Below are 23950 nucleotides of genomic sequence, written 5' to 3' on the forward strand. Positions count from 1 at the left end.
TGGGGTGGGCGGAATGGAACTCCGGCACACACTACCTCTGGGTTCAGCCACCAGTTGAGCGGTTCGAAGGTTGATCTCGGGACTGTGACCACCATATCTATGGAGTTGCAGTGCAGGCGGTACACCGACGCAAGCCAAGTTTGAAAAGTGCGAAGACGCAGCCTCGCGTACATGGTCACGAATGTGCATGCCGCCATGTGGCCGAGGAGGCGGAGGCAGGACCGCACCGTTGTTGTCGGAAAGGACTGTAGGTCTCGGACGAGGGAAGCCATAGTCTGGTGCCAAGGTCGAGGGAGGCAGGCCCTGGCTAAATTGGAATCCAGGACCGCACCGATGAACTCCACCCTTTGTGTTGGAGCTAAGGTAGACTTCTCGGCGTTGATCATAAGGCCTAGCCGTTGAAACAGGCCTAGGATCTCGGCCATTTGACTTGTTACAAGTTGGCGGGATGATCTGCGGACCAGCCAGTCGTCGAGATACGGGTAAACATGTATGCGACGACGGCGAAGGGCCGCGGCAACCACTGCCATGCACTTGGTGAAGACCCTCGGTGCCATGGAGAGGCCGAAGGGGAGCACCGTAAACTGGTAGTGCATGCTGTTGATGACGAAGCGCAGGTAGCGCCAATGAGGGGGGTAAATCGCGATATGGAAGTATGCGTCCCTCATGTCGAGGGCGGCAAACCAGTCTCCCGGATCCAGGGAGGAAATAATGGTCCCCAGGGTTACCATGCGGAACTTGAGCTTGAGCAGATATCTGTTGAGCTCTCGGAGGTCTAGTATGGGTCGGAGACCTCCCTTCGCCTTGGGGATTAGGAAATATCGGGAATAAAATCCCCTGCCTCACATGCCTTCCGGCACCTCCTCGATGGCACCCAAACTCAACAGAGTCTCGACCTCTTGTAAGAGGAACTGCTCGTGAGAGGGGTCCCTGAAGAGGGACAGGGAGGGTGCGAAACAAACTGGAGTCGGTAACCAAACTGCACCGTGTGGAGTACCCAGTTGTCTGTTGTTATCTGGGACCACGCCGGTAGGAAGTGGGAAAGACGGTTGAAAAACAACGGGGAAGGATCTGGTAAAGAAACTGGTGGGCCGTCCTCGGGCAACCCATCAAAAGTTTCGTTTAGGCCCCGGAGGGGGGGGGGCTTGGAGGGCGCTTGGGGCTGATTTCCCCGGTTGCCCGACAGTCTACGCCGATTCACTCTGCCTCTGCGCCTATTATTGGGGCACGGTCTGGGCTGGTTGAATGGGCGGTATGGCTGTGGTCTGAAGGATCTCCGCTGGGTAACCGGCGTGTGCATGCCCAGGGAGCGGATAGTGACTCAACCATCCCTGAGGGTCTGCAGCCTTGAGTCTGTTTTTTCGGAAAATAGACCCTGGGTATCAAACGGTAAGTCCTGGATAGTGTGTTGGACCTCAGGTGGCAACGTGGAGGCCTGCAGCCATGAAATTCTCCTCATGGTCACCCCAGAGCCCAAAGTCCTGGCTCCTGAATACGCAGAGTCCAGAGAGGCTTGGAGTGCCGACCGGGAGGCTTTCTTACCCTCCTCAATAAGGGCCATGAATTCAGGCCGGGAGTCTGATGGCACCAGCTCAGTGAACTTTGACAGAGACACCAAGGTGTTATGGGTGTATCTACTGAGGAGAGCCAGCTGGTTGGCAATCCTCAGTTGGAGGCCACCAGCTGAATAGACCTTCTGTCCCAAAAGATCCATCCGTCGCGCCTCTTTAGATTTCGGTGCTGGAGCTGGATGTCCATGGCGCTCACGGTCATTAACGGACTGCACTACCAGCGAGTCTGGAACCGGGTGCGTATACAGATACTCATACCCTCTGGAGGGGACTGAGTATTTCCTTTCCACCCCCCGAGCTGTGGGAGGGATGGAAGCCGGTGACTGCCAAATAGTATCTGCATTTTGCTGGATCGTGCGAATAAAGGGCAAAGCCACCCGAAGAGGCGCATCAGCCCCGATTATGCTGACCACAGGGTCATCATCCTCTGCCACATCCTCAACGGGCAGGTTAATGTTTTGGGCCACCCGTCGAAGTAAGTCCTGGTGGGCTCGGAGGTCAATCGGGGGAGGGCCCGATGACGACGCCCCCGCCACCGCCTCATCCGGAGAGGAAGACGAGGACAGGCCCGGGACTAGGGTGTCCGGTGGGGGCTCGTCAATGTGCTGCGAGATCTCCGCGACTGGGGGATGCTCCACAACTACAGGTGGCAGAGGTTCCTCTACCAATGATGAGGGAGGAGGTCGGCTGACCGTAGCCTCAGGCGCCCTGTGGTTGGAAGTTCTGGGGCACTGAGAGGGGGGTACCCCTTGAGCCTCATGATAGGCCCATGGGGTCCAGAAGCCCCATTGGGGGGGACCCTGGTCCTGCCCTTGAGGGTCGGTGCGTGGATCGGCTACACTGTCCGCTTGAGAGGAGACAGACGGCTGACGCGAAGGCCACGGTGGGGAGGAGAGACTGTGGGACTGCGCCATCGACGCTGCCGGTCTGTCCCTGGACGGTACCGGGAAACGGTACCGGTCGTCACGGTGCCGGGAGTGAGATCGGGACCATCGACCGTGCCGGTGCCGGAAGGTCGACCGGGATCTCGATTCCCGGCGGTGGGAGCGGCTGCGGGGATGAACGGTACCGGGAACGGTACCGAGATCCGGATCTGCGTCGATACCGCCGGTCAGGAGAGCAGGACCGGGATCGTTTCCGGGAGTGCGACCGGTACCGCGATGGAGAGCGGTACCGGGACTGCGACCGGCGCCAAGATCTGGAACGGCGTGAAGGAGAACGTCTCCGGGATCGGGACCGGGACCTGGAGTACCGTCTCTCTCGTCTGTCAGGGGAAGGAGGCCGCATGATAGCCGGCTTACCCACTGACTTCACAGCCCGCACCGGCGGTGCCGGGGGCTGGATACGCGGTGGCTCAGTGAGCGCTATCAGCTCTCTCACCATCGAAAAAGTTTCGGGTGTCGACGGGAGAGGCAGCTCGACGACGGTTTGCACCGGGGAGCAAGGCGGTACCGGACTCAACGGCTCTTGCGGTGCCGGAGTCAACGGTACAGCGCATGGTTTGGGCGCCGGCTGAGTCGGTGGTAAGAAGGAACTGAGGAGCGGACGGGTCGGCTGGGGTATATATCCAGCGCTATAGCGGCGCCACTCCAGGAGGCGCCAGCCAACCCGCCGAGTGTTGCTAGGGTAAAAATCTTCCGACGAGCCGTGCACGCGGCGCGCGCACACCTAACTGGAATGCATAGGAGCAATCACTCGAAGAAGAACTAGTAACTTGCCACGAGTTCCCAGACCTAGCAGTCACACACCCTGTATTGATATGAACCCGAGTGAACTGGGTCCTGTTCCTCTGTCTGGGATAAGTTTGCCATGTAAAAGGACGTGCTCCTGCCAACAGCTGCCACAGGAGCAGGTTCCATGCATTGTATCAGAGTGGGTCAGCCAGAGTAGAGCGTCAGCCCACACCCACCCCCTACCTGTGACTATTGGAGGATGCAGAGAGATTGTACTCACATATTCCGTGTCTGCCTTGGAGTCGTAGTATTCAATATCCTCCTCCTGCAAAGAAAAGGTAAAAGCTCCGGTTAGTGCTATGCACAGCCCTGGCTGGCAGGCCCACACCACCCCAAACGCTCACAGAGGCTGTTCAGTCCCTTGCCTCCCCACTGGCCAGGCTCCTGGAAACAAGGCTCAGAAGGAGGTTCCCAAGAGAAAAACGGGAGCTTAAAAACAAACCCCATTCCTGAGCCGTCACAGTGACCATCAGATGGGTCCAGCTTCCCCCTCCTCCCTCCCTTTGCACTTTATTTCTTTCTGTTTCTAAGAGTCAGTGTTAACTGTAGCACTTGCTTCACCATCTCCGCCCTGATGACGTCAGAGTGGGGGTATGACATCACGGCCTACCACCTCTCCTCCTGCCTGACCATCACAACCTCAGTGGCATCTCAGTGCATCATCACAGTGAGGTTGTGATGTCATTGCTCATCACATCTCCTGCTTGGTGACATCATGATGCATCATCACGTGGGGGGAGGCTTGGTGACATCACAGTGCTTTGTCCAAGAAGGGGCTGTGATGTCACAGCCCCAAAGAACGTTACTTTACTTCAACCACAAGTTGGTGAGCCATTCGCAGGAATCATTGAGAGGAATGATATAAAAAGAGTATAGAGACACAAGGAAGAAAGGAGAGCAGCAGTGTATGGACCCTGGACTTCAGAAAAGCAGACTTTGACTCCCTCAAGGAACTGATGGAAGGGATCCCCTGGGAGAATAACATGAGGGGGGGAAGGAGTCCAGGAGAGCTAGCTGTATTTTAAAGAATCCTTATTGAAGTTGCAGGAACTAACCATCCCAATGTGTAGAAAGAATAGTAAATATGGCAGGTGACCAGCTTGGCTTAACAGTGAAATCCTTGCTGATCTTAAACACAAAAAAGAAGCTTACCAGAAGTGGGAGATTGGACAAATGACCAGGGAGGAGTATAAAAATATTGCTCAGGCATGCAGGAGTGAAATCAGGAAGGCCAAATCACACTTGGATTTGCAGCTAGCAAGAGATGTTAAGAGTAACAAGAAGGGTTTCTTCAGGTATGTTAGCAACAAGAAGAAAGTCAAGGAAAGTGTGGGCCCCTTACTGAATGAGGGAGGCAACCTAGTGACAGAGGATGTGGAAAAAGCTCAAGTACTCAATGCTTTTTTTGGCCTCTGTCTTCATGAACAAGGTCAGCTCCCAGAAGCACAGCATGGGGAGGAGGTGACCAGCCCTCTGTGGAGAAAGAAGTAGTTCGGGACTATTTAGAAAAGCTGGATGAGCACAAATCCATGGGGCTGGATGCGCTACAGCCAAGGGTGCTAAAGGAGTTGGCAGATGTGATTGCAGAGCCATTGGCCATTATCTTTGAAAACTCATGGCGATCGGGGGAGGTCCCAGATGACTGGAAAAAGGCTAATGTAGTGCCCATCTTTAAAAAAGGGAAGAAAGAGGATCCGGGGAACTACAGGTCAGTCAGCCTCACCTCAGTCCCTGGAAAAATCATGGAGCAGGTCCTCAAGGAATCAATTCTGAAGCACTTAGAGGAGAGGAAAGTGATCAGAAACAGTCAGCATGGATTCACCAAGGGCAAGTCATGCCTGACTAACCTAATTGCCTTCTATGGTGAGATAACTGGGTCTGTGGATGAGGGGAAAGCAGTGGATGTGTTATTCCTTGACTTTAGCAAAGCTTTTGATACAGTCTCCCACAGTATTCTTACTGGCAAGTTAAAGAAGTATGGCCTGGATGAATGGACTGTAAGGTGGAGTAGTGATCAATGGCTTGATGTCTTGTTGGCAGCCGGTATCAAACAGAGTGCCCTAAGCGTCGGTCGTGGGGCCGGTTTTGTTCAACATCTTCATTAATGATCTGGAGGACAGGATACAGAGAGACCTAGACAAATTAGAGGATTGGGCCAAAAGAAATCTGATGAGTTTAACAAGGACAAGTGCAGAGCCCTGCACTTAGGACGGAAGAATCCCATGCACTGCTACAGACTAGGGACTGAGTGGCTAGGCAGCAGTTCTGCAGAAAAGGACCTAGGGGTTACAGTGGATGTGAAGCTGGATATGAGTCAACAGTGTGCCCTTGTTGCCAAGAAGGCTAACGGCATTTTGGGCTGTGTAAGTAGGGGCATTGTTAGCAGATCGAGGGGCGTGATCATTCCCCTCTATTCGACAGTGGTGAGGCCTCATCTGGAGTACTGTGTCCAGTTTTGGGCTCCACACTACAAGAAGGATGTGGAAAAATTGGAAAGAGTCCAGCGGAGGGCAACAAAAATGATCTGGAACAGAGGACTTATGAGGAGAGGCTGTGGGAACTGGGATTGTTTAGTCTCCAGAAGAGAAGAATGAGGGGGGATTTGATAGCTGCTTTCAACTACCTGATAGGGGGTTCCAAAGAGGATGGATCTAGACTGTTCTCAGTGGTAGCAGATGACAGAACAAGGAGTAATGGTGTCAAGTTGCAGTGGGGGAGGTTTAGGTTGGATATTATGAAAAACTTTTTCACTAGGAGGGTGGTGAAGCACTGGAATGGGTTACCTAGGGAGGTGGTGGAATCTCCTTCCTTAGAGGTTTTTAAGGTCAGGCTTGACAAAGCCCTGGCTGCAAAGATTTAGTTGGAAATTGGTCCTGCTTTGAGCAGGTGGTTGGACTAGATGATCTCCTGAGGTCCCTTCCAACCCTGATAGTCTATGATTCTATCTTGTAGGAGATCAGACTAGATCAGTGGTTCTCAAACTTTTTTTTAGCGGACCACTTGAAAATTGCTGAGGGTCTCGGTGGACCACTTAATAATCTTTCCAAACACTGTTTGTACCATTAGCTAACTACTGTAAAGCACTTTGGATAAAAGCGCTATATAAAAAAAACCCTTAATAATAATTAACGTTTTTTGTTCTACATATAAAAGCACACAATTCATATTTTAATATTACTAGTCTTACTTTCGAATGTGATGGATGTGCCCTCTCTCCCCCGCCGTGGCTGCCCCTGAGCTGGGGCTGGGAAGGAGGGTGGTCTCTCCCCAGCCACAAAGCTAAGGCTGGGAAGGAGGAGGGTCTCTCCCCCACCACAGCACCCACAGAGCTGAGGCTGGGAAGAGGACAGCTGCAGCCCTGGAGCTGAGGAAAGTCTCCTCTTTCTCTAGCCACTGCAGCCCTGCACATCCCAAATTCCCCCCATCCCCTCCACTAATTAGGTGGGTGGCCCTTCATTCTCTTGTGTGCGGCTACCCAGGCACTCACCTTGGAGGGAACTATATGTGGACCACCTGAATGGAGCTTGCGGACCACCAGTGGTCTGTGCACCAGAGTTTGAGAACCCCTGTACTGAATGATCACAATGCTTCTCTGCTATCAGAGGTGGTCGTGGTGGTGTTGGGGGAAGGCTGGAAATGCCATGAGCCCCACCCTCCCCATCACCCCCAGCAGCAGCAGAACAAACAGCCTGAAAAATAAAAAGCAGCTTCACCATTCCCTTGGAGAAATCCATGTAATTAATTTGGGGTATTTAGAAACCATTTATGCAGAAAGGTCTGCTCTGATTCCTCGTCCCGCGTGCTAGGACATGTGGCAGCTGATAAAATTCATAAAGAGAAAGGCAATTCGGAGAGCAGTAATACTGTCAAAATAGAATTTTATATTCCATCCAAAGGGGTAATTAAAGGGCAGAGGGAGACTATTCTGGAGGCGGGAATACAGCAGCAGTGGCAGCGCGCTCAGTGCTAACATGGCTGCCATTCAATCAGCCACTACACAAAGACAGCTTTCTCTCCTGGAGCTGTGTCAGTGCTGATGGGATTTTATTATTATTCTTATTATTATTTAAAGGGAAAAACGATCTGTGCTGAGAACAGCAGCTCAGGCAAGAAACCTGCAAGGATCTCAGTTGACTGCACTGCCACGGGCCCGGCTCAGCAAACGGGCTCAGGCCAAGCTCAGGGGCATGGCTATACAGGTGTGCGGACATGGCTGAAGGGGTCAGCTACCAAATGTGTGTTCACTGGCCTGTTGTTCTGTTCCACAGGGATGTTATAGGCAAGAGCCGGTGTGGGGAACAACCAGTCTGCAGCCAATAAGGGATTTCAGGATGGAGAGGTGTGAAACCCCACAAACCAGCCACAGTTCTGTGAGCCTGTGCCCTCACCCCCACCCCCTGAGTCTCTGATTGGCAGGAGGGGTTGAACAAGCAGGAGAAACTGGTTAGAGAGAGGAATGGCAAGAAATTCTGTCCCGATGGCCTTTGCAAGCCTCCTGTGAAGAAGAGGTGGCGACTGGGACAGGGGGCTGGATGCACAGTGCCCCTTGGAGCAGCGAGAGTGCCAACAGCTGCTGCAGGGACCCAGGAGTCTGAAAATTGGAGCTCTGGGCTGGGGGAAGAAGCCCTGGGAGCAGCCTGGTCTCATAAGCCTGCATTGCCGGTAAGGACCAGCCAGAGCTCAAAGGGAAGGGAGCCGCTCCTCATAGGTGATGGAGGGACACTGGGCCATGGCTGACAGAGGTGACTGCTGCTGCTGATGGGGAGTGTTTGTTACTGATAATGGCTTTGGAGTGATTCTTTCCTCCCCAAAGGCCACAGGAGGGCTCTCCACCACAGGGCAAGGAGAGGGAGGCTGAGCAAGGGGAGCCTCTGACAGAGAATAGCAACAGTGATGGGTGTGTGAAAGACACCTCATGGCCATCGCTAAGGAACTCATGGACTGGCATGGTTCCATAAAGCTGTGGGCCAAATCCTGCCCCCTCAGGTGTGATGGGAGCCCAGAGGGTATATGGAGCCTCTGAATCACCCAGGGTAGCCATGCAGCAGCACGCACTAAATCCCAGGGAGGGACGCATGCTGCCCCAAGCAGGCTGGCTGGCATGTGTACTCAGTTCCCAGTGAGCTATGCCATGGTGCGCAGAGTACATTAGCCCAGGGCACACCAGCTGGCTCTGTGCTAGCAAGATGGCCCTGGAAACATGCACACAGTCAGCACTGCTCCACTTCCCCTTGTGTCTCCCAGCAGCAAGGGCCGGGCTCGGGCAGTATAATACTGCAGCTAGAACATGACAACCAAGACCAAAGCTGTATAGACCTTACTTCATTGCATGGGACTAGGTGTAATGAATCGGGTGACCAGACCAGCGCCCCAAGATTAGTGTATGGTGCGGTCAGTCCTAGGGGCTGTCTGGGTATGGACAAAGCTAAGAGTCTCCCGCTGACTATAAACAAAAACATGGTTTTCTGTAAAGATGTTGTTTTCATCATAGCAATTTTGGTATACACAGTGGCCAAGATGTTCAAAGTGACCAGTGATTTTGGGGGGTCCAATTTGAGACATCTTAAAGAGGTCTGGTTTGCAGAGGGTGGATGCTTGGTGCTGTCTGAAAAACAGCTCTCTGTAAGGTGTCTCCAGTGGGTTGCCCCAGATCACGGGTCACTTTGGAAAATCTTGGCCAATGTCGGACATTTACAAGCTTTGCATATACTAAACAGGAGCTACTTCCTCCATTGCAGCCACCTCTAGAGTGGAACCTGGCAGCTTTCAGACAAGGTCAACAATGCACAGCAGTTTAGGACAGGAAGTGAAAAAGAAGGTCAAACATTCAACAGAAAGTGAAGGGGGATATTTAGGAAGGCAGAATGTAATGATGACGTTTGAGATCTTCAGTGAATAAAGGGCCCAAGGCTACAGATGGGAGGAAGCAATCTGTGTAACACCCTGCCCTGTAGCATCACGCCGGGGCACTGGTTCAGTGCTCATGCAGCGGGAAGAGTGAAACGCCAGCTGTGCAAACTTGTGGTCATTGAGAGAGAAATCCACAGCAGCCTACAAGCCAGGTTCCCCTTGGCCCACACTCTTAGTTCACATACCTCACTCTTTTCAGGGTGCATTGCTGTTTTCTCTTTAACTCATCCATGCATAAAAAACACTGAAAAATTGTCTGTCTGCCTCTTAGGATATGTCTGTACTGCAATCACAGGGTGTCACTGCAGCTCGTAGCTTTAATCTAGCTAGCTCAGGTCCGACAACAGAGAAGCTGTGGCAGCATGGGCTTCGGAGGGGCTGTATAAACCCACCTGGAACCCTAGGTAATTGCTTGCAGAGCTAGCCCATGCTGCCGCAGCTTCACTACTCCGGTACCCAACCTAGCTCGATTAAAGCTAATTTGGGTATGTCAGCTCGAGCTGCATTCACACTCTGTGACTGCAGTATAGACATATCCTTAGGAATGAACTGTACCTACATGGCTACAAAATCTCTTCTCCCATCCCTCTCCCTCCACCCTTCCCTTCCAGTCTGATAGGTAATGTTTCTCAGCTGACAACAACTCTCCTTGGCTACATCACCACCACCATAACCAACTCATGTCTTCCTAAGACTTCACAGCTGTCCCTATGCTACAGCCATAGCCACCTGGCTGCACACCTGAGACACGGGTCCCTTAGGGCACAAACTATCCCAGCCAGATCAGTCGCTTAGCACCTGTTACATATCCCCTGGAGCTGTTTCCTTTGCACAGATGGATTTTGTTATTGGCCAAGAGTTTGCATCTGGTGAGTTAATTCAACTCCCCGTGACGCCGTCAGTATTACCACCTCTGTCATGCTGATCTCACAAGGAATGTAGTCAAGGAGCAGAATGATACTAACCCTTCTTTGGAGTTATCCTTAGACAAAAATCTGCTCAGCTAAAGCGCTTTCCTGTTTCTTCTCTGGATCGTTAAGACCCAAGCTGACAGCATGCTCAAGCTTAAAGAGATCTGGGCAAATTACATAGGCATAGAGTGGAAGAACAATCAGTGGGGAGACGTCTGGCAGCTGGTTAGAAAGGAACACAACACATAAGGCATAAGCTAATCTTTGATGTTCACCATCACATGTACCTTCCTCTGCACAGATCAGAGAGTGTTCAGTCAGGAGACACCTGACTCCCAGGGATGCGTATCTCACAATGGTTCCCCAGTGCATTTGCAACAATCTAGTCCAAGCCTAGAGATGTGGAAACAGATGATTGGGTTTGGACCACACTGTGCCCATGCTCGTATGGGCAGAGGCAGCAGAAAGCTCAGGGAGCTGGGATCCCCACCATGGGACTCAGGATCCATACTCAGGAAAGAGGCAAGGCAAGAGGTGCGGGGGGTACCACAAAGGGCTTCTCCAGCTCATGCAACACACAATGACTAATAACTTACTTGCTCTCTGGGCCTGCCCCATCCTGAGAGTGATGGAGCGGACAAACCCACACTGGGTCAGGGAAGGAAGGGGTTAATGATCTGTCTGGGAGATGGGATCTGAAACTGGCTCTGTGTTTATACAGCTCCTTGCACACTGAGGTCCTGGTCCACGACTAGGGCTCCTAGGTGTTACCGCCTCCTAGGGGTTTTATCCTGCCACCTGTCACTGTACTCTCTGGGTTCCTTCCACATACAACAGAAAGCAGTAGTAAAAGCCCTCGTGGACTTCATGAAGTCTCTGTCTCTCTCCCTTTTCAGGGTCAAAACTCTTCTTGGGGTATTTTTGTTTGATTAATTGATTTCAGATTTTTAAAAATTTGTGTTTATTTTTAATTTTGGGGGGTGGGAGGTGAGGGTTGCGTAGGTGGGGTGGTCAGTATGGTGAGTGTAAACCTTGCTACGGTGGAAGGACTTTTGCAAAGAGGAAGGTTTCACAGCATCTCTGGATGACCATCAGACTCTGGATTCACCTAACCCAGAGGTTCTCAAACTGTGGTGGTCCACGAGCTCCATTCAAGTGGACCGCGGATAGTTCCCTCTAAGGCAGTAGGTCTAAAACTTTTTTACTGGAGACCCCTTTCACATCGCAAGTCTTGGAGTGCAACCCCTCTAATAAATGAAACACTCTTTTAAATATATTTAACACCATTATAAATGCTGGAAGCAAACGGGGTTTGGGGTGGAGGTTGACAGCTCATGACCCCCAATGTAATGACCTCGCGACGCCCTGAGGGTTCCCAACCCCGAGTTTGAGAACCCTTGGGTGGCCGCACACGAAGGAATGAAGGGCCACCCATGCAGGCGTGGCTCCACTAATTAGGTGCCTGGACCCTGGAGAAGACGCACATGTAAGGTGAGGTGGTGGCCTTGGTGGGAATAGGGGGTAGGTGGGAGGGAGCAGTGGAGTGAGAAGAGAGAGTCAGGGGAATTTGGGACATGCAGGGCTGCGGAGGCCAGAGAAAGAAGCGACTTTCCCCAGCTCCAGGGCTGCGGCTGCCAGGAAGAGACGGCCCTCCTTCCCAGCCCCAGCTCGGGGGCTGCCACGGCGGGGGAGAGAGGGCACATCCATTGTATTAGAAAGGTAAGACTAGTGATATTAAAATATGAGTTGTGTGGTTTTATTTGTAGAACCAAAAAACATTAATTATTATTTTTTTTATATAGCGCTTTTATCCCAAACGCTTTACAACTGTTAGCTAACGGTACAAACAACATTTGGAAAGATCATTAAGTGGTCCGCCGAGACCATCAGCAATTTTCAAGTGGTCCATGAAAAAAAAAGTTTGAGAACCACCGACCTAACCTCCCCAGGGAGTTTGTTCCATTGCCAGATCCCATAGACCAAGAATGGCTGAATATGGAGTTAAGAACATACCCCGAGTCACCCCATTCTGAAAGAACTTGGCCACTGATTTTAGTGGGTTCCCCAAAAACAGAGGCCTGGAGGGGAAGACTTGTCCAGTTAATTTATCTATTTTGCAGGAGCTGAGAATAAGTTATATTCTCCCCACAGAATATTTTCTAGAGCTTTGCCCAATCTAGCTCTAAAGTGTCTCTGGAGATGGGAGCGAGCGCTGGTGATTGAGAGAAGTCATTACGCCTAACCCAGGCAGAGACAAATGGTGAACCCCGCCGCTGCCTTTCTAATTGCTGAAAAATAGCTTCTGATAGGGTAGAATAGGACTATTTGATGCTAACAGAGCAAAACTCTGCTTTGGATTCAAAGCCCTTGGATCCCAACTTAACAGACTAATTTGGAATGATGCTTTCTCATGGGTCACTGGCTTAGTAACACAGCCATGGGTAGGGCTCCTGTGGGGGACAATGAAGGGTTGGAATGCCCTCTCCCAATTCATGCCCCCTACAAAAATAAGCTCCAGCTTTCTCTCCCTTCCCTTGTTATTAAACACCTCTCCTACTCCCTGCTTCCAACCTGCAATGGTAACAGCATTACCTTCCCATTCTCTAAGCACCACTGGGTGGTACTGAACACTCCAGACTCAGAGCAGTGCCTTGCTTAATGGATTATTTTCCTGGTGTTTCTAAAATGAAGGATTATAGTACATTTAATTCAGTCTGAATTTTGGGGCCCGGCTCCTGAGTGTGAGGGTTCGTTTCTTCTTATTTATGACACACTATTTTCTAATTTATTCCCTTTCCAGATGACTCAGAACCTCTCCCGGGGAACCGCTCATGTGTCTTATGGAGGCGGCCTGCCAAAGTCCCTACTTTGTGCGATGCAAACATTTCCCTTCTCATAATCCTGAGCTACACTTTAATATTTCCTTGATTGTCTGGGGTGTTATAATCTCCTATTGACCGCCTCCGTGCCTTTTGTGGTGTGTTAATCCCTCAGCAATTGGAAGCCGCGCAATGCAGCCTCGCCACAGAGGCTGTAAGAATCTTTGCATCAGGTAGCAAACAACACTGGGAAATGTGCAAAAGACCAGGTGCTCCCTATCTATCCTGGCATGATACAACAGGACGCACCCATTCACATGAGTGAAATTGATTGGTGGGTGTGCGCACACACCCCCTTCCAGAAAATACATAGCTATTAGAAAAAGAGGTAAATTATTTATAGCAACAGGACTAGAAGCTTTCACTAACACCCCTGGGTACTTTGGCATTTCACCAGTCAAATCAACTCTCCAGGATCCATATCTGAACACCAGCGGTATTGCAAATGCTGTAACAAAAGCTGTAAAGAGTTTTGGTCACAATGTTCCTAATTATCAGAGGGTTAGCCGTGTTAGTCTGGTTCTGTAGAAGCAGCAAAGAATCCTGTGGCACCTTATAGACTAACAGACGTTTTGCAGCATGAGCTTTCGTGGGTGAATGCCCACTTCTTCTTCTTGGCTTGCATCCGAAGAAGTGGGTATTCACCCACGAAAGCTCATGCTGCAAAACGTCTGTTAGTCTATAAGGTGCCACAGGATTCTTTGAATGTTCCTAATTGTACTGCTCCTAGCTTTCCTCTTGGACTGGATGGTGCCCTTAAATCATTACCAGTCTCCGGGCCCATCGGGGAGGTTTGTGCAACAAGGAAAGACAAGGCATGGCACATATATATTTAAAGCTGAGGAGAACATGGTATGTTACACTATGAGTGTGCCATTACAGGCTGTAACCTAATGAGGCACACACACAGGGGGGCAGAGTTAAGGTTGAAGAGTTAGCCGTTTCCTGACATTCAAGGGCTTAGCCAGCTGGGAGAAAGAGCCCATTACCTCCCTCCCGTGCCCCAGGCGCTGTGACACAATTGAGGCCGTCCAGTGATGACATGGGGTAAAGGGCTGAGCCGTACCCTGGGAGTCACTCCTGGGGTTTGTAACTGAGATGACAATTCACCGCACTGATAACACATTGTGAAAATGCCACCGCACAGGAGACTCATGGGGACCATCCCGATTTCACAGCTGGCCCTGTTAGCCTGCAACAAATTCCCCCTCAAAGCCCCCTGCCGACAATGATTCTGAGCTGCCGTCACATGGCTATTCCATTTAATGCACTCTCTTCCCTCTACCCCTTGCTGTGCTGTCTCCTCCTGCCCAGATGTCCCACTGTGCTGGCCCCAAAGCCCCAAGTCGGCCCCCTCAGGCTTCCCAGCAGTCCAGTCAGGAAGTGGAGATGAAAGACACATTTTCCCACCTGTTTAAGCTGAAGGCAGCAGGCTCCTTGGGAGCCTCAGTGCTACTTTTAGCTTCTCTGCAGCACATGATCAATTTAGCCCCGCATGGGACTCGCCTGTCACTGCGATGGAAGAGAATGACAAACAGCAGCCTGGCTGGCATCTGGGGCATCTGCTGCTAATTACACAGGTGTACGTCAGAGCTGCACTGAATGGAGCCAGCACAAGGGGGGCGGAGGGGGAAGCTGGCAAGAATACCTCTTCAAAATAGCCCTCCTCGCACCCAACCTTAGCTGGCACCGCAGGTGTACACAGACCAACACACCCAGCTGCATGTTCCTGGCGAGCAGGAGTCCACCTTCCCAAAACCACTCTTTGTTGTCAGTCTGAGCACAGAGGCCAAGCACCAAACAGGCTATTGAGAGTGAAATACGCTCGTTAATGCAACCGCATTTCTGAATCGAGGCAAAGCCTTGGGCATGTGCACAGAACCAGCAGGAGTTGGGACAAGGTTCCAACATGGGTAGGTCCCAGTCTGTGCTACATAGCGGAGCTGTGTTGTGACTGGGATGGAGAATCACCTGGCTGCACAGCAGTGGTGGAATCTGTAGCGTAGATGGGCGCTGAGTTGAGCAGGGGAGGCTGTGGTACCATGAAAGGGCCATGCCGGCTGAAGCAGTAGAAATGCTCTCTCTGTTTGAAGATGCTGCACTACAACCAAGCTGTCAGTCACAGGCTCTGGCTGTCTGCAGATCTGCCATGGCCTCGTGCTTGTAACAAGGTGGCTTGACAGTCAGTCGAACAACGGTATGAACTTCCCCGCCATCCCCATGGTGTAGCATGTAGCTATCTGTACTCATGATGACAGAGTGCTATGAACCCAGCGTGAGAGAGGCGCTCCTTTAGCGTCTCTATTCCATCTACACGTACCTGCTCCCCAAACCTCCCTGGCAATACATGCTCTTGCTCGGCCCAGTGCCAGGCACCCAGCCTGGAGTGCTCCTAATTGTTCCCACTTTTGTTTCATTCCCTCTGTCTCCTCCCCCTCCCCATGCGGTCCCCAGTTCCTGGCCCAGACCTGCCCTCCTGGCTGTCCTGCGGCTCTTCTGCCCACAGTGTGCCAGCAGGAGCAAAGGGCAGCTTCCAGGTTCTCTTGGGCTGAGCTGGGCTGCAGAGAAGGTCCCTATGCCCTGCAGGTGCTGGGACACTGCTCTGATGTGTTCTGGTGCAACAGAGGCACTGAGCTCTGCTGGGGGGCACTGCTGCTGTTCCCACCACAGGCAACGGCAGCCAACAGGACTGCCCAGCACTAGTGCAGCATGTTATGGTGGAGCCTGCATTCTCAGGGAAGGTGCTATCTAGTAGGAGAAGGTGCTGCAGCTGAGGTTTGCTCCCAGGGTGCACTGGCGCTGCTGTTCAGGGTATGTCTGCACTGTAACCCGATGTACCCAAGTTAGCTTTAACCTAGCTAGCTCAGGTCCCAGCGCAGCCATGCTGCAGCAGCGTGTTACAGCATGGCTTAGCTTGCCCAGAGCCCTGGGGAACTATTCGCTGGGCTAGCTCACTGTCCTGGGACTCAAGCTAGCTAGATAAAAGCTAGCTTGGGTATCGCTACTCAAGCTGTAATTGCACCCCATGACTTTTCTCAAGCTGTGTTTCTGTCCCCTCACCTCCCACACCACGCACCATGGGACTCTGCCCTCTCTCTCCCCTGCCTGTCCCGGGACTTGAGGGATCTCTATCTTAACAGCTCACAGTGTGAGTTGTTTTGACAATAGCTTTAACCCCCAGGAGACAGCGATGGTACTTTGTGCTTCTGGAATGCAGGCTCCCACTGCTGCCAACTGAGAGCACCATGCTTCCAGCCTCCCATTAAACAGCGCGTGCCCACTGGTGCATGGGTGGTTTACAATGGTGGGTCTCAGCTATTGGGCGATGCACAACTGAATGGGAGTCAGCTGGCACTGGTTGAGGGCCCACTATGGCAGACTGGCACAGCCAACAATTCAGGCTGGGATAGCAGGGCAGCCAAGGAGTCAGCCTGGCATACTGGCAGGGGCTGGGATTAGGAAATGGGTTTCAGCATCACCCATTGCACAGCAGTCTCAGCAACTCTCATTAGAGCGATAAGGAAAAAAAAACGGAAAGGGGGGGAAGAAAGAAAGAATTGACACAGCATCTTCCAATTTCTGCTATTAAAAAGCCCAGTCATTAAGGGAATGTACTTATTAATTATCTGTGATTTGTTGTGAAATGCTGAGGGGTTTACAACAACAAGGACGGGGAAACAATTAATTTCTATTCCATTGCCTTCCCAGCTCCTTCTCTGCATCCCTCCCAGCTCCCACACAGCTCTACCCCCTTTCCAGAGCTGCCCCAGTTCGCAGCCATCTGCACTTCGTAATTAACGGAACCCCTGGGAGACCCGTAACACAAATGAGCTAATTTCATGTTTAATGATCTTTAATCAGAAGTGAGTGTGACTAACAACAGCCATCCAGAAGGTGCTTTGTTATTCATTTTATCTTCCAGTGGCTCCTCTGAAAAGCTAAATTCGCCTTTGACATGTGATGGCCCAGCTCCGGAGGAAGAGGAGGAGGAGATGATATAAGCGGGCAGTGCAGGGCAGCAGAGCTCAGAGAGATGAGCAAGCTCTCCAAAATCCAACACAAAGTGCTCTCCGTCTCTCAGGCCCATACACAGACATGCAGCACCGGGGTGACTTGTCCCTCCCTCCGTGCTGAGGGATAGCTTTCTGCAGGATAGCTTTCTGTTTCTGGAGACCATTAGTAGGTCTGATTGGAGCCCGTGTCACCTCCAGACAAGAACCTGAAGCCTCAACCCCACAATGCAACACAAGATGGAAGGGGAAGGGGGGCTTCTCTGACACTGCAGAAGAAACGGCACAATATTCTGTTGGGTTATTTGAGAACTAGCGTGTGATCATGTAATTAAAGACCGTACTGTAGGAGGCCCACACGACAGGGCAGAGTTAAGGTCACACACAGAGTACATGATAAAAAGTGACAGGGAATCTTTATTCTCCAGTTATCTATCATATGCCCGTCACCACAAGACTTGAGGGCACGTTTCTCAGGCACTCTATAGTCATCTTTAGGATGGTAGCCAGCCAGCATGGGAGTGAGCCCCAGGAGGAGTTAGAATTGAATGTAGAAACATGATCCACTTCTGTATATCATTACTCTCCGCACTCGACAATTCTAACCCCACGACCAGCAGAGCAAACATAATCCCACTCCAAACCAAAACACACCCTGGACAGATCAGCATCTAAAATAAGAACAGCTCAGACCCAAAACCAAGCCAAGCTGCTAGAGATCCCCGCCCAGTACTGATATATTAGCAACACATTAAAACTCTCTTCTGGCACGAAGCCTACAAAACACTTGACACCGGTGAGGCTGCTCGTGTGCCTCTCATACAGATGAAGAGTTTCTTATTGCATCCCTCTGTCTGTATCCATCTGTTGTCTTTCACCTTATACTTAGGGCAGGTCTACACTAAGAGCGGGGGTCGAACTAGGGTACGCAAGTTCAGCTACGTGAATAGCGTAGCTGAATTCGAAGTACCCTAGTTCGAACTACTCACCCGTCCAGACGCCGCGGAATCGAAGTCCGCGGCTCCAAGGTCGACTCCGCCACCGCCTTTTGCAGTGGTGGAGTACCGGAGTCGACCCCGGCGTTTCCGGAGTTCGAACTATCGCGTCCAGATTAGACATGATAGTTCGAACTCCGAGAAGTCGAACTCACCGCGTCGACCCGGCTGGTAAGTGTAGACTAGCCCTTAGATGGTGCAGTTTGTGGCCTGGACTTTGTGCTCTGTGTTTGTACAGCACCTGGCCCACTGGGGTTCTGGAGCATGCATAGGGCACCTAAGCACTTCAGTAGTACAAATAAATAATAACAAAAATAATTGCAGACATGCCACTTACAAAAGCAAGGCAGATTCTCCCCAAATGCTCAGGGTGGAAATGCGGGGAGACAAGGCCAGAGAGAGATTGTGAGATTGATGGGAGAGAGGACACAGCCTGGCTTTCTACTCCAACACCCAGAATACGAGTCAGAGATTTCCTCAAATGATCAGGGATCCCTGAAGACATTTCATCCAACTGTGATGAGGAAACAAAGCCCCTAGCCCTGGGAAGAAAGGAGAGGCGTGGCATGGGGCTATGGAACAACCTGGCCCTGGATTGGGAAGGGACAGACGGTGGTGCCAGTCGGTCACTGGGAATCACGCTACACACACAGCGTGCGCTGTGCAGCTCATCCCCATCTCTGACAGTGACCTGAGGACTCTGTCTATTTTCTCTCCATGCTGGCAGCACCCGTCCAGCTTGTCAAGCTAATGCAAGTCTGGTTGAGTGGAGCTGAACAGCAAGGCGAAGGCATGCAAGCTTCTGCCATCCCATGGCAATGGCACTTGGGCGGCTGCTGCTGGGGGTGGGGGAGTCTGTGGCCCAGGCGTGTGCAGTCGCCTCTGTGCCAGGGACAGCAGGTGAGTGTGCTCTGCTGCCTCCAGCAGGGTAATGAGGTGGGAGAAGTGCAAGGCTGAGCTCCCCTCTGTTAAATATCACCAGCTATTCACTCTCTCCATGTAATCTCTCAATCAGAGATGGGCTGCCTTTGACACTCAAACACAAGGGAGAGCGCCCCATCTGCCCAAGTGGGGTGGAGTGAGGCCGTGGCAGTAGAGGGAGTGTCTCTTCCTTCCCTTCTCCTGCAGCCCATTCAGGGCACGACGGCTAACCAGGAAAAATCACTGTCCTCTTGTTACGCTTAAAAGCACACTGGATTTATTTATTATTATTATTTTTTTTGGGGGGGGGAAAAAGGCAATACGCCACATTTATTGAAGATACAACAATTAGCACCGTTGTTCCTGGCTAAATCATCGGCACCCAGCGAAATCACCAGCCCTGCTCAGAGCCCTGAAGGATACAATATGGAGAAGGATCAGACCAAGTAACACAGTTGCTAAGTTTAGTACAACTTCATGGGTGACATTTTATGCAAAGTATTAAATGAACTCATCTGCATGTCTGAAAATAATTCACGTTGACCCATACACTTCAGTTTATGGTCAAAACACCCCTTCCTGAGCAGTGGTGGGGACGGGAGATGATGCTGCACAGAGCACAGCAGCATTTAGACTGGCAGGACAGGGAGGTGGGCGGGCGGCTAAGGGTAGTGTTTGAGATTGTCCGATGGGTTAGGTAGGTGGGAGTAACTGGTGCTGTGGGAGATGGGGATGCCAAGATGTCTGGGAGTGGTAGGATGGGGATTGGTAGCTGGTGGAGGGGTCTCTGGAGGGCTGCGGTGTGGGGTCCAGCTGGTGATCTCTTTTGGGAGTCGGGGTATCTCTGCATCTGACAAAGTGGGTATTCACCCACGAAAGCTCATGCTCCAATACGTCTGTTAGTCTATAAGGTGCCACAGGACTCTTTGCGGGGTATCGCTGGGGGTATTGTGGGAGGAGTCAGTGGGTCTCTCAAGGACTAGTGCCTGGCTGGGGAGAAGGGGTTTGACTGGGGTCTCTCTTGGGGGCAGGATCTGTGGTGGAGTCTCTGAGGGGCAGGCAATGTCTGAGGGGCACTAATGACTGGCTGGGGAGAAGAACTCTGGTGGGGATCCCTCTGGGCGGTAGCAGGTCTGGGATCTAGCTGGAGGTTAGGGGGTCTCGGGTTTGCAGCGGGTTTCTCTAGAGGGCATCAGGGAATTGGTCTGGGGGTGGGAAGAAGGGAGTCTGCAGACTGGTTGGGAGGCAGGGCCATGGGGGTCTCTGTAGCGGGAAGAGGGTTATTAGAGATTCTCAGATTCTGAGGCCATAAGGGAGCACTGTGATCATCTAGTCTGTCCTCCTGCATAGCACAGGCCACACAATAATTCCTAGAGCAAAGTTTTTAGGCAAACAATGGTAAATTGTTCCAACGGCTAATTACCCTCACTGTCAAAAATGTACACCTTATTTTCAGTCTGAACTGGTCTCGTTTCAACTTCCAGCCGTTGGATCATGTTAGACTTTTCTCAGCCAGACGGAAGAGCCTATTAGCAAATATCTGTTCCCCATGTAGGTACTCTTAGGCTGTGACAAAATCACCCCTTCACCTTCTCTTTGTTAAGCTAAACATAGTACCGAGCCCCCAGTCACCTTCCATCCCTGCTGGCTGGGCCACTGAGGCAGCCCCTGCCCCTGCCCCTACCGCAGCTGCTGTGCCATCCACAGCTGGTTCCATCAGGGGCAGCAAGCAGAAAGGCAGCCATACAGACAGGCTGCCAGAAGCTAAGCTCCACAACGACAACTAGTGTCCAAAAGTTGCAACTGCTACTCCTGCCCCAAGCTGAGCTATGGGCAGGTGCAACTGCCCTGCCGGGATCATGAATGTCCTGTGAGGTTCATGCCACTGGGCAGCCTTGGCTTCAGAACCCACTTTGCCCCTTCATCCACCATAGCATGGCCTGATTCCAGACCCTGCTGCCAGTACACAGCGCCCGCGCTATAACGCAGCCTGCATGCTCCTTTTCTAAACCATGTTGTCTGTATCTCAGATCGGATGACTACTGCTGCGAGCTAGCTGGCGAGCCACTGATTGCAGGTGTCTGCCCCATCCCTAATGAAGCACTAACCCTACGCAGGTTTCCCCCAGACTGATTCAAGAATCATTGACCTAGGGAATGGTAATGAACCACGGCTTCCCTGAAGCTCTTCCCTTCTGTCAATCTCAAAGGTGGCTGAGCATTACTACATCCGTTACTCAGAGGGAGAGAGCGAGGGCTGGTCACAGCAAGGTCTTTCTCAGATTCTCTCCCAGCCACTGGAGGATCTGCCCTGCTTCAGGGGTGCTAGAAACAGTGGGAGTGACAATGTAGACAGGCCATGTGGGGGGTTTAGCACTGTATTGCATAGCGGCAGGGCTAGACGACATGTTAGGTAACGCAGTGGTAGTTGATGCTCACCAGCGCTTGTGCTGGTGCTACTGGTAATAATGCCACAGAACTAGAGCAAGAGGGGAAGGATTTGCCCAACAGCATTAGGGTAGACCCCACTGGAGAGGGGAAGGGACTTGCTAAGGTCATCCCGCAGGACAACGGGAGAGCTGGGAACCCGGATTCCCAGCCCGGTGATCTACCTACTGGACTTGACTGTCTCCCACCCCTCAGGAGGGTCAGCAGCATGACACTCTGCTGTCACTGGCTCAGAGGGAAAAGTGACATGCGCTCAATAACCTTCATCAGCTGCGAGGTTCCCCATTCCTGCGCTGACGAGCCCTGGTCCAGCTAAGCTTGAGCTACCAAGATTCCTGCTCTGAGGCATGCGGTATCTAAGCACCATTTATGGCCTTCTGCTTTGGTTGACTGTCTCAGCTCCACTGGTTCCCATGTGTAATTCCGAGCCCCCTTCTCCTCCCTGTCACATGCCTCTCTCCTCTTTCCCATTTGCGTTAGGACCCCTTCCTAGTGCATCGCCTCATTTACATGCACTGCCCTGGGAGACAGGCAGCAAGGGCACTGATGCAGAGAGATTCCTGCCACAGCCACTCTCTCTGCCCATGCTGGCTGAGGATCTGCAGTCAAACACCCCTGCCAGAAGGCATTAGCTCAGTAGCCTCTGAACTGATGTAACTACTTAGGCCATAATGGCTCAGGCTTAGCAATCCTAATTAGATGACTGAGGACAACACCACCTTGCTCTCTGCTCTCTCTCCAGTGCCTGTAGCTGCTCCTTCCTTTGCCCCTCCCCACAATCCTGTGTTTGCTCCGCTTTCAGATTCTCTTCCCCACTCAGTTTTTCATTCCTGCTCACACACTCTCTCTCACCTGCTCCTAAGCAAACCTGGCCTGCTTTCCAATTAGCATCCATCTGCTCAGGTGGGTATACCGCTCCCCGCTGGGAAGGCTTGGGGTTAAATACACATTAAACAAACCATCTGATTGCTGGAGTCACTCATGCGCTGCCTGAGATGTTTAAACTGTGAAAGCTGAAGCCAGGCTGCGGGGCCCAGCAGTGGTCATCAGCCAACCAGACACTGTGCCAGCATGTCTCAGAAGCGGCAGCTGTCACCCATAGGACCGATGGAGGGTTCAGGCCTTGTGGTCCACCCCGCCTCGAGGGGGTGTGTAGGACAAGGCTGTGTGTGTCCCTCTCTTTAGGAACTCAGCAGGTGACCAGTTTGCTGAGAAATACAGTGTCTGGAGGAGAGCGGGAGGCATGGTCTGCCTAGCTCAGCCTGATGAGATTGACTGGCTTCCATAACACAGAGCATTTACATGGGGAGATAGGCCTGCATGCATGCATCTGTGAGCCCATCACCATGGCATCCGGGTGCCCAACAGGATTAATTAATTCAGCCTGGAGGGGCCAACAGCAGATCTTTGCAGTGGGCAGGAAGTGAAGAATACCAGGTCTGACAGAAATGACAGATAAGGAATTTACACTGGCAGAACGCCTAGGATGTTTAGCCAGCACAATGCAGAATACTCCAATTAAAAGATGCCATAGATCTTGCAATGGGATAATATCACTTTTAAAAAGTGACATCAAGCCACTATATCATCATCAATTCCTCATGCTGTGACCCTGGCAGGAACAAGACATCTCAGCAAAATGGGAGTAGAAGGGGTCTAAAGATGAGAAACATCCTTAGATTCCCCCCTTAACGGGATGTCAGCAGCAACATTCCATTCAGGCTGAATCCCCGTCCAACTGGAGTCAATGGTAAAGATCCCATTGACATCAACAGACTCAGAACTTGGTCCTTAGTCTCTACCAGGATAGACTTTACTGTGGTCTTCACACTCGGATTGTCTACGGGCTACCACTCATCCGATATGCTTGCATCAGGATCCTCGCTACCCTCTGGCTCTTCTGACCAGTAGGCTATGTTCTTCCAACCCTGATGTGCTTGCCAGTCACAGACCTCATTCCAGAAGTGGGCCCCATATCTTACGAGGGGCTCAGGTAACAATTGTTCCCGTTTTTATATCAGCCACTTTTCACTTGCGTGGATTGGACCAGACAGTAAAGCTTTACTGGAGATGCTTCTTACAGGTGCAGTGTACTTTGGAGGTATAGCTCTCTCCTTCCAGTGGGACATGTCTCTGGAGAGATCTCACTCTTTCCATCCATGCTGAAACCTAATCTCTCCAGCCTGGCTTCCATTCCAACCCCTTACTGATGGTTTTAGTTTTATTATTCTGCACAGCGCTTTGGAATTCTTGGCATTTCAGGGTTCACACAGACTGACTGACTGACAAACCATCAGAGCTCCTCTTCCACATTACATATCCCCAACCCCATGCAGCCTCACCTCCAATGGCTGTTCACCTAACACGTAGGTATGGCTAATTTGATGTCTCTCATCTTGCAATGTGCATGCACATGGAGCTGGCTTGGGTCCTTTTTAAAAGACTGATTCCAGTGATGGCTTCCTTCACTTTCTCATTCTCTAGCAGCAGACATGCATGCTCCTGAAATGGTGCATCCTTGGATAAGGACATGTCACCAGCAATCTGGAATCAGACATTTACACACTGGGAAC

The 23950-nt window shown here is 51.6% G+C and overlaps 1 protein-coding gene and 1 long non-coding RNA gene across 8 annotated transcripts in view; one reads left to right on the forward strand and one right to left on the reverse strand.

Moving 5' to 3' along the window:
• Nucleotides 1–23950, reverse strand: part of CACNA2D2 (calcium voltage-gated channel auxiliary subunit alpha2delta 2) — a 643579-nt gene that overhangs the window by 206948 nt on the left and 412681 nt on the right. For 5 of the 7 annotated variants that reach the window (XM_039547175.1, XM_039547174.1, XM_039547177.1 and 2 more), the window contains one exon: nucleotides 3525–3569. In XM_039547175.1, the coding sequence (XP_039403109.1) occupies nucleotides 3525–3569 (45 nt within the window). Of the gene's footprint in view, nucleotides 1–3524; nucleotides 3570–3746; nucleotides 3874–23950 lie in introns of those variants that run through there. The other 2 variants (XM_039547179.1, XM_039547180.1) reach the window with 1 other exon arrangement.
• Nucleotides 5610–9463, forward strand: LOC120409324. The gene is made up of 3 exons (XR_005601253.1): nucleotides 5610–5667; nucleotides 7573–7966; nucleotides 9043–9463. It is a non-coding gene; the product is annotated as an uncharacterized LOC120409324 (long non-coding RNA).

The sequence above is a fragment of the Mauremys reevesii genome, linkage group 7 (genome assembly GCF_016161935.1).
Source record: "Mauremys reevesii isolate NIE-2019 linkage group 7, ASM1616193v1, whole genome shotgun sequence".
Classification (NCBI taxonomy): Eukaryota; Metazoa; Chordata; order Testudines; family Geoemydidae; genus Mauremys; species Mauremys reevesii.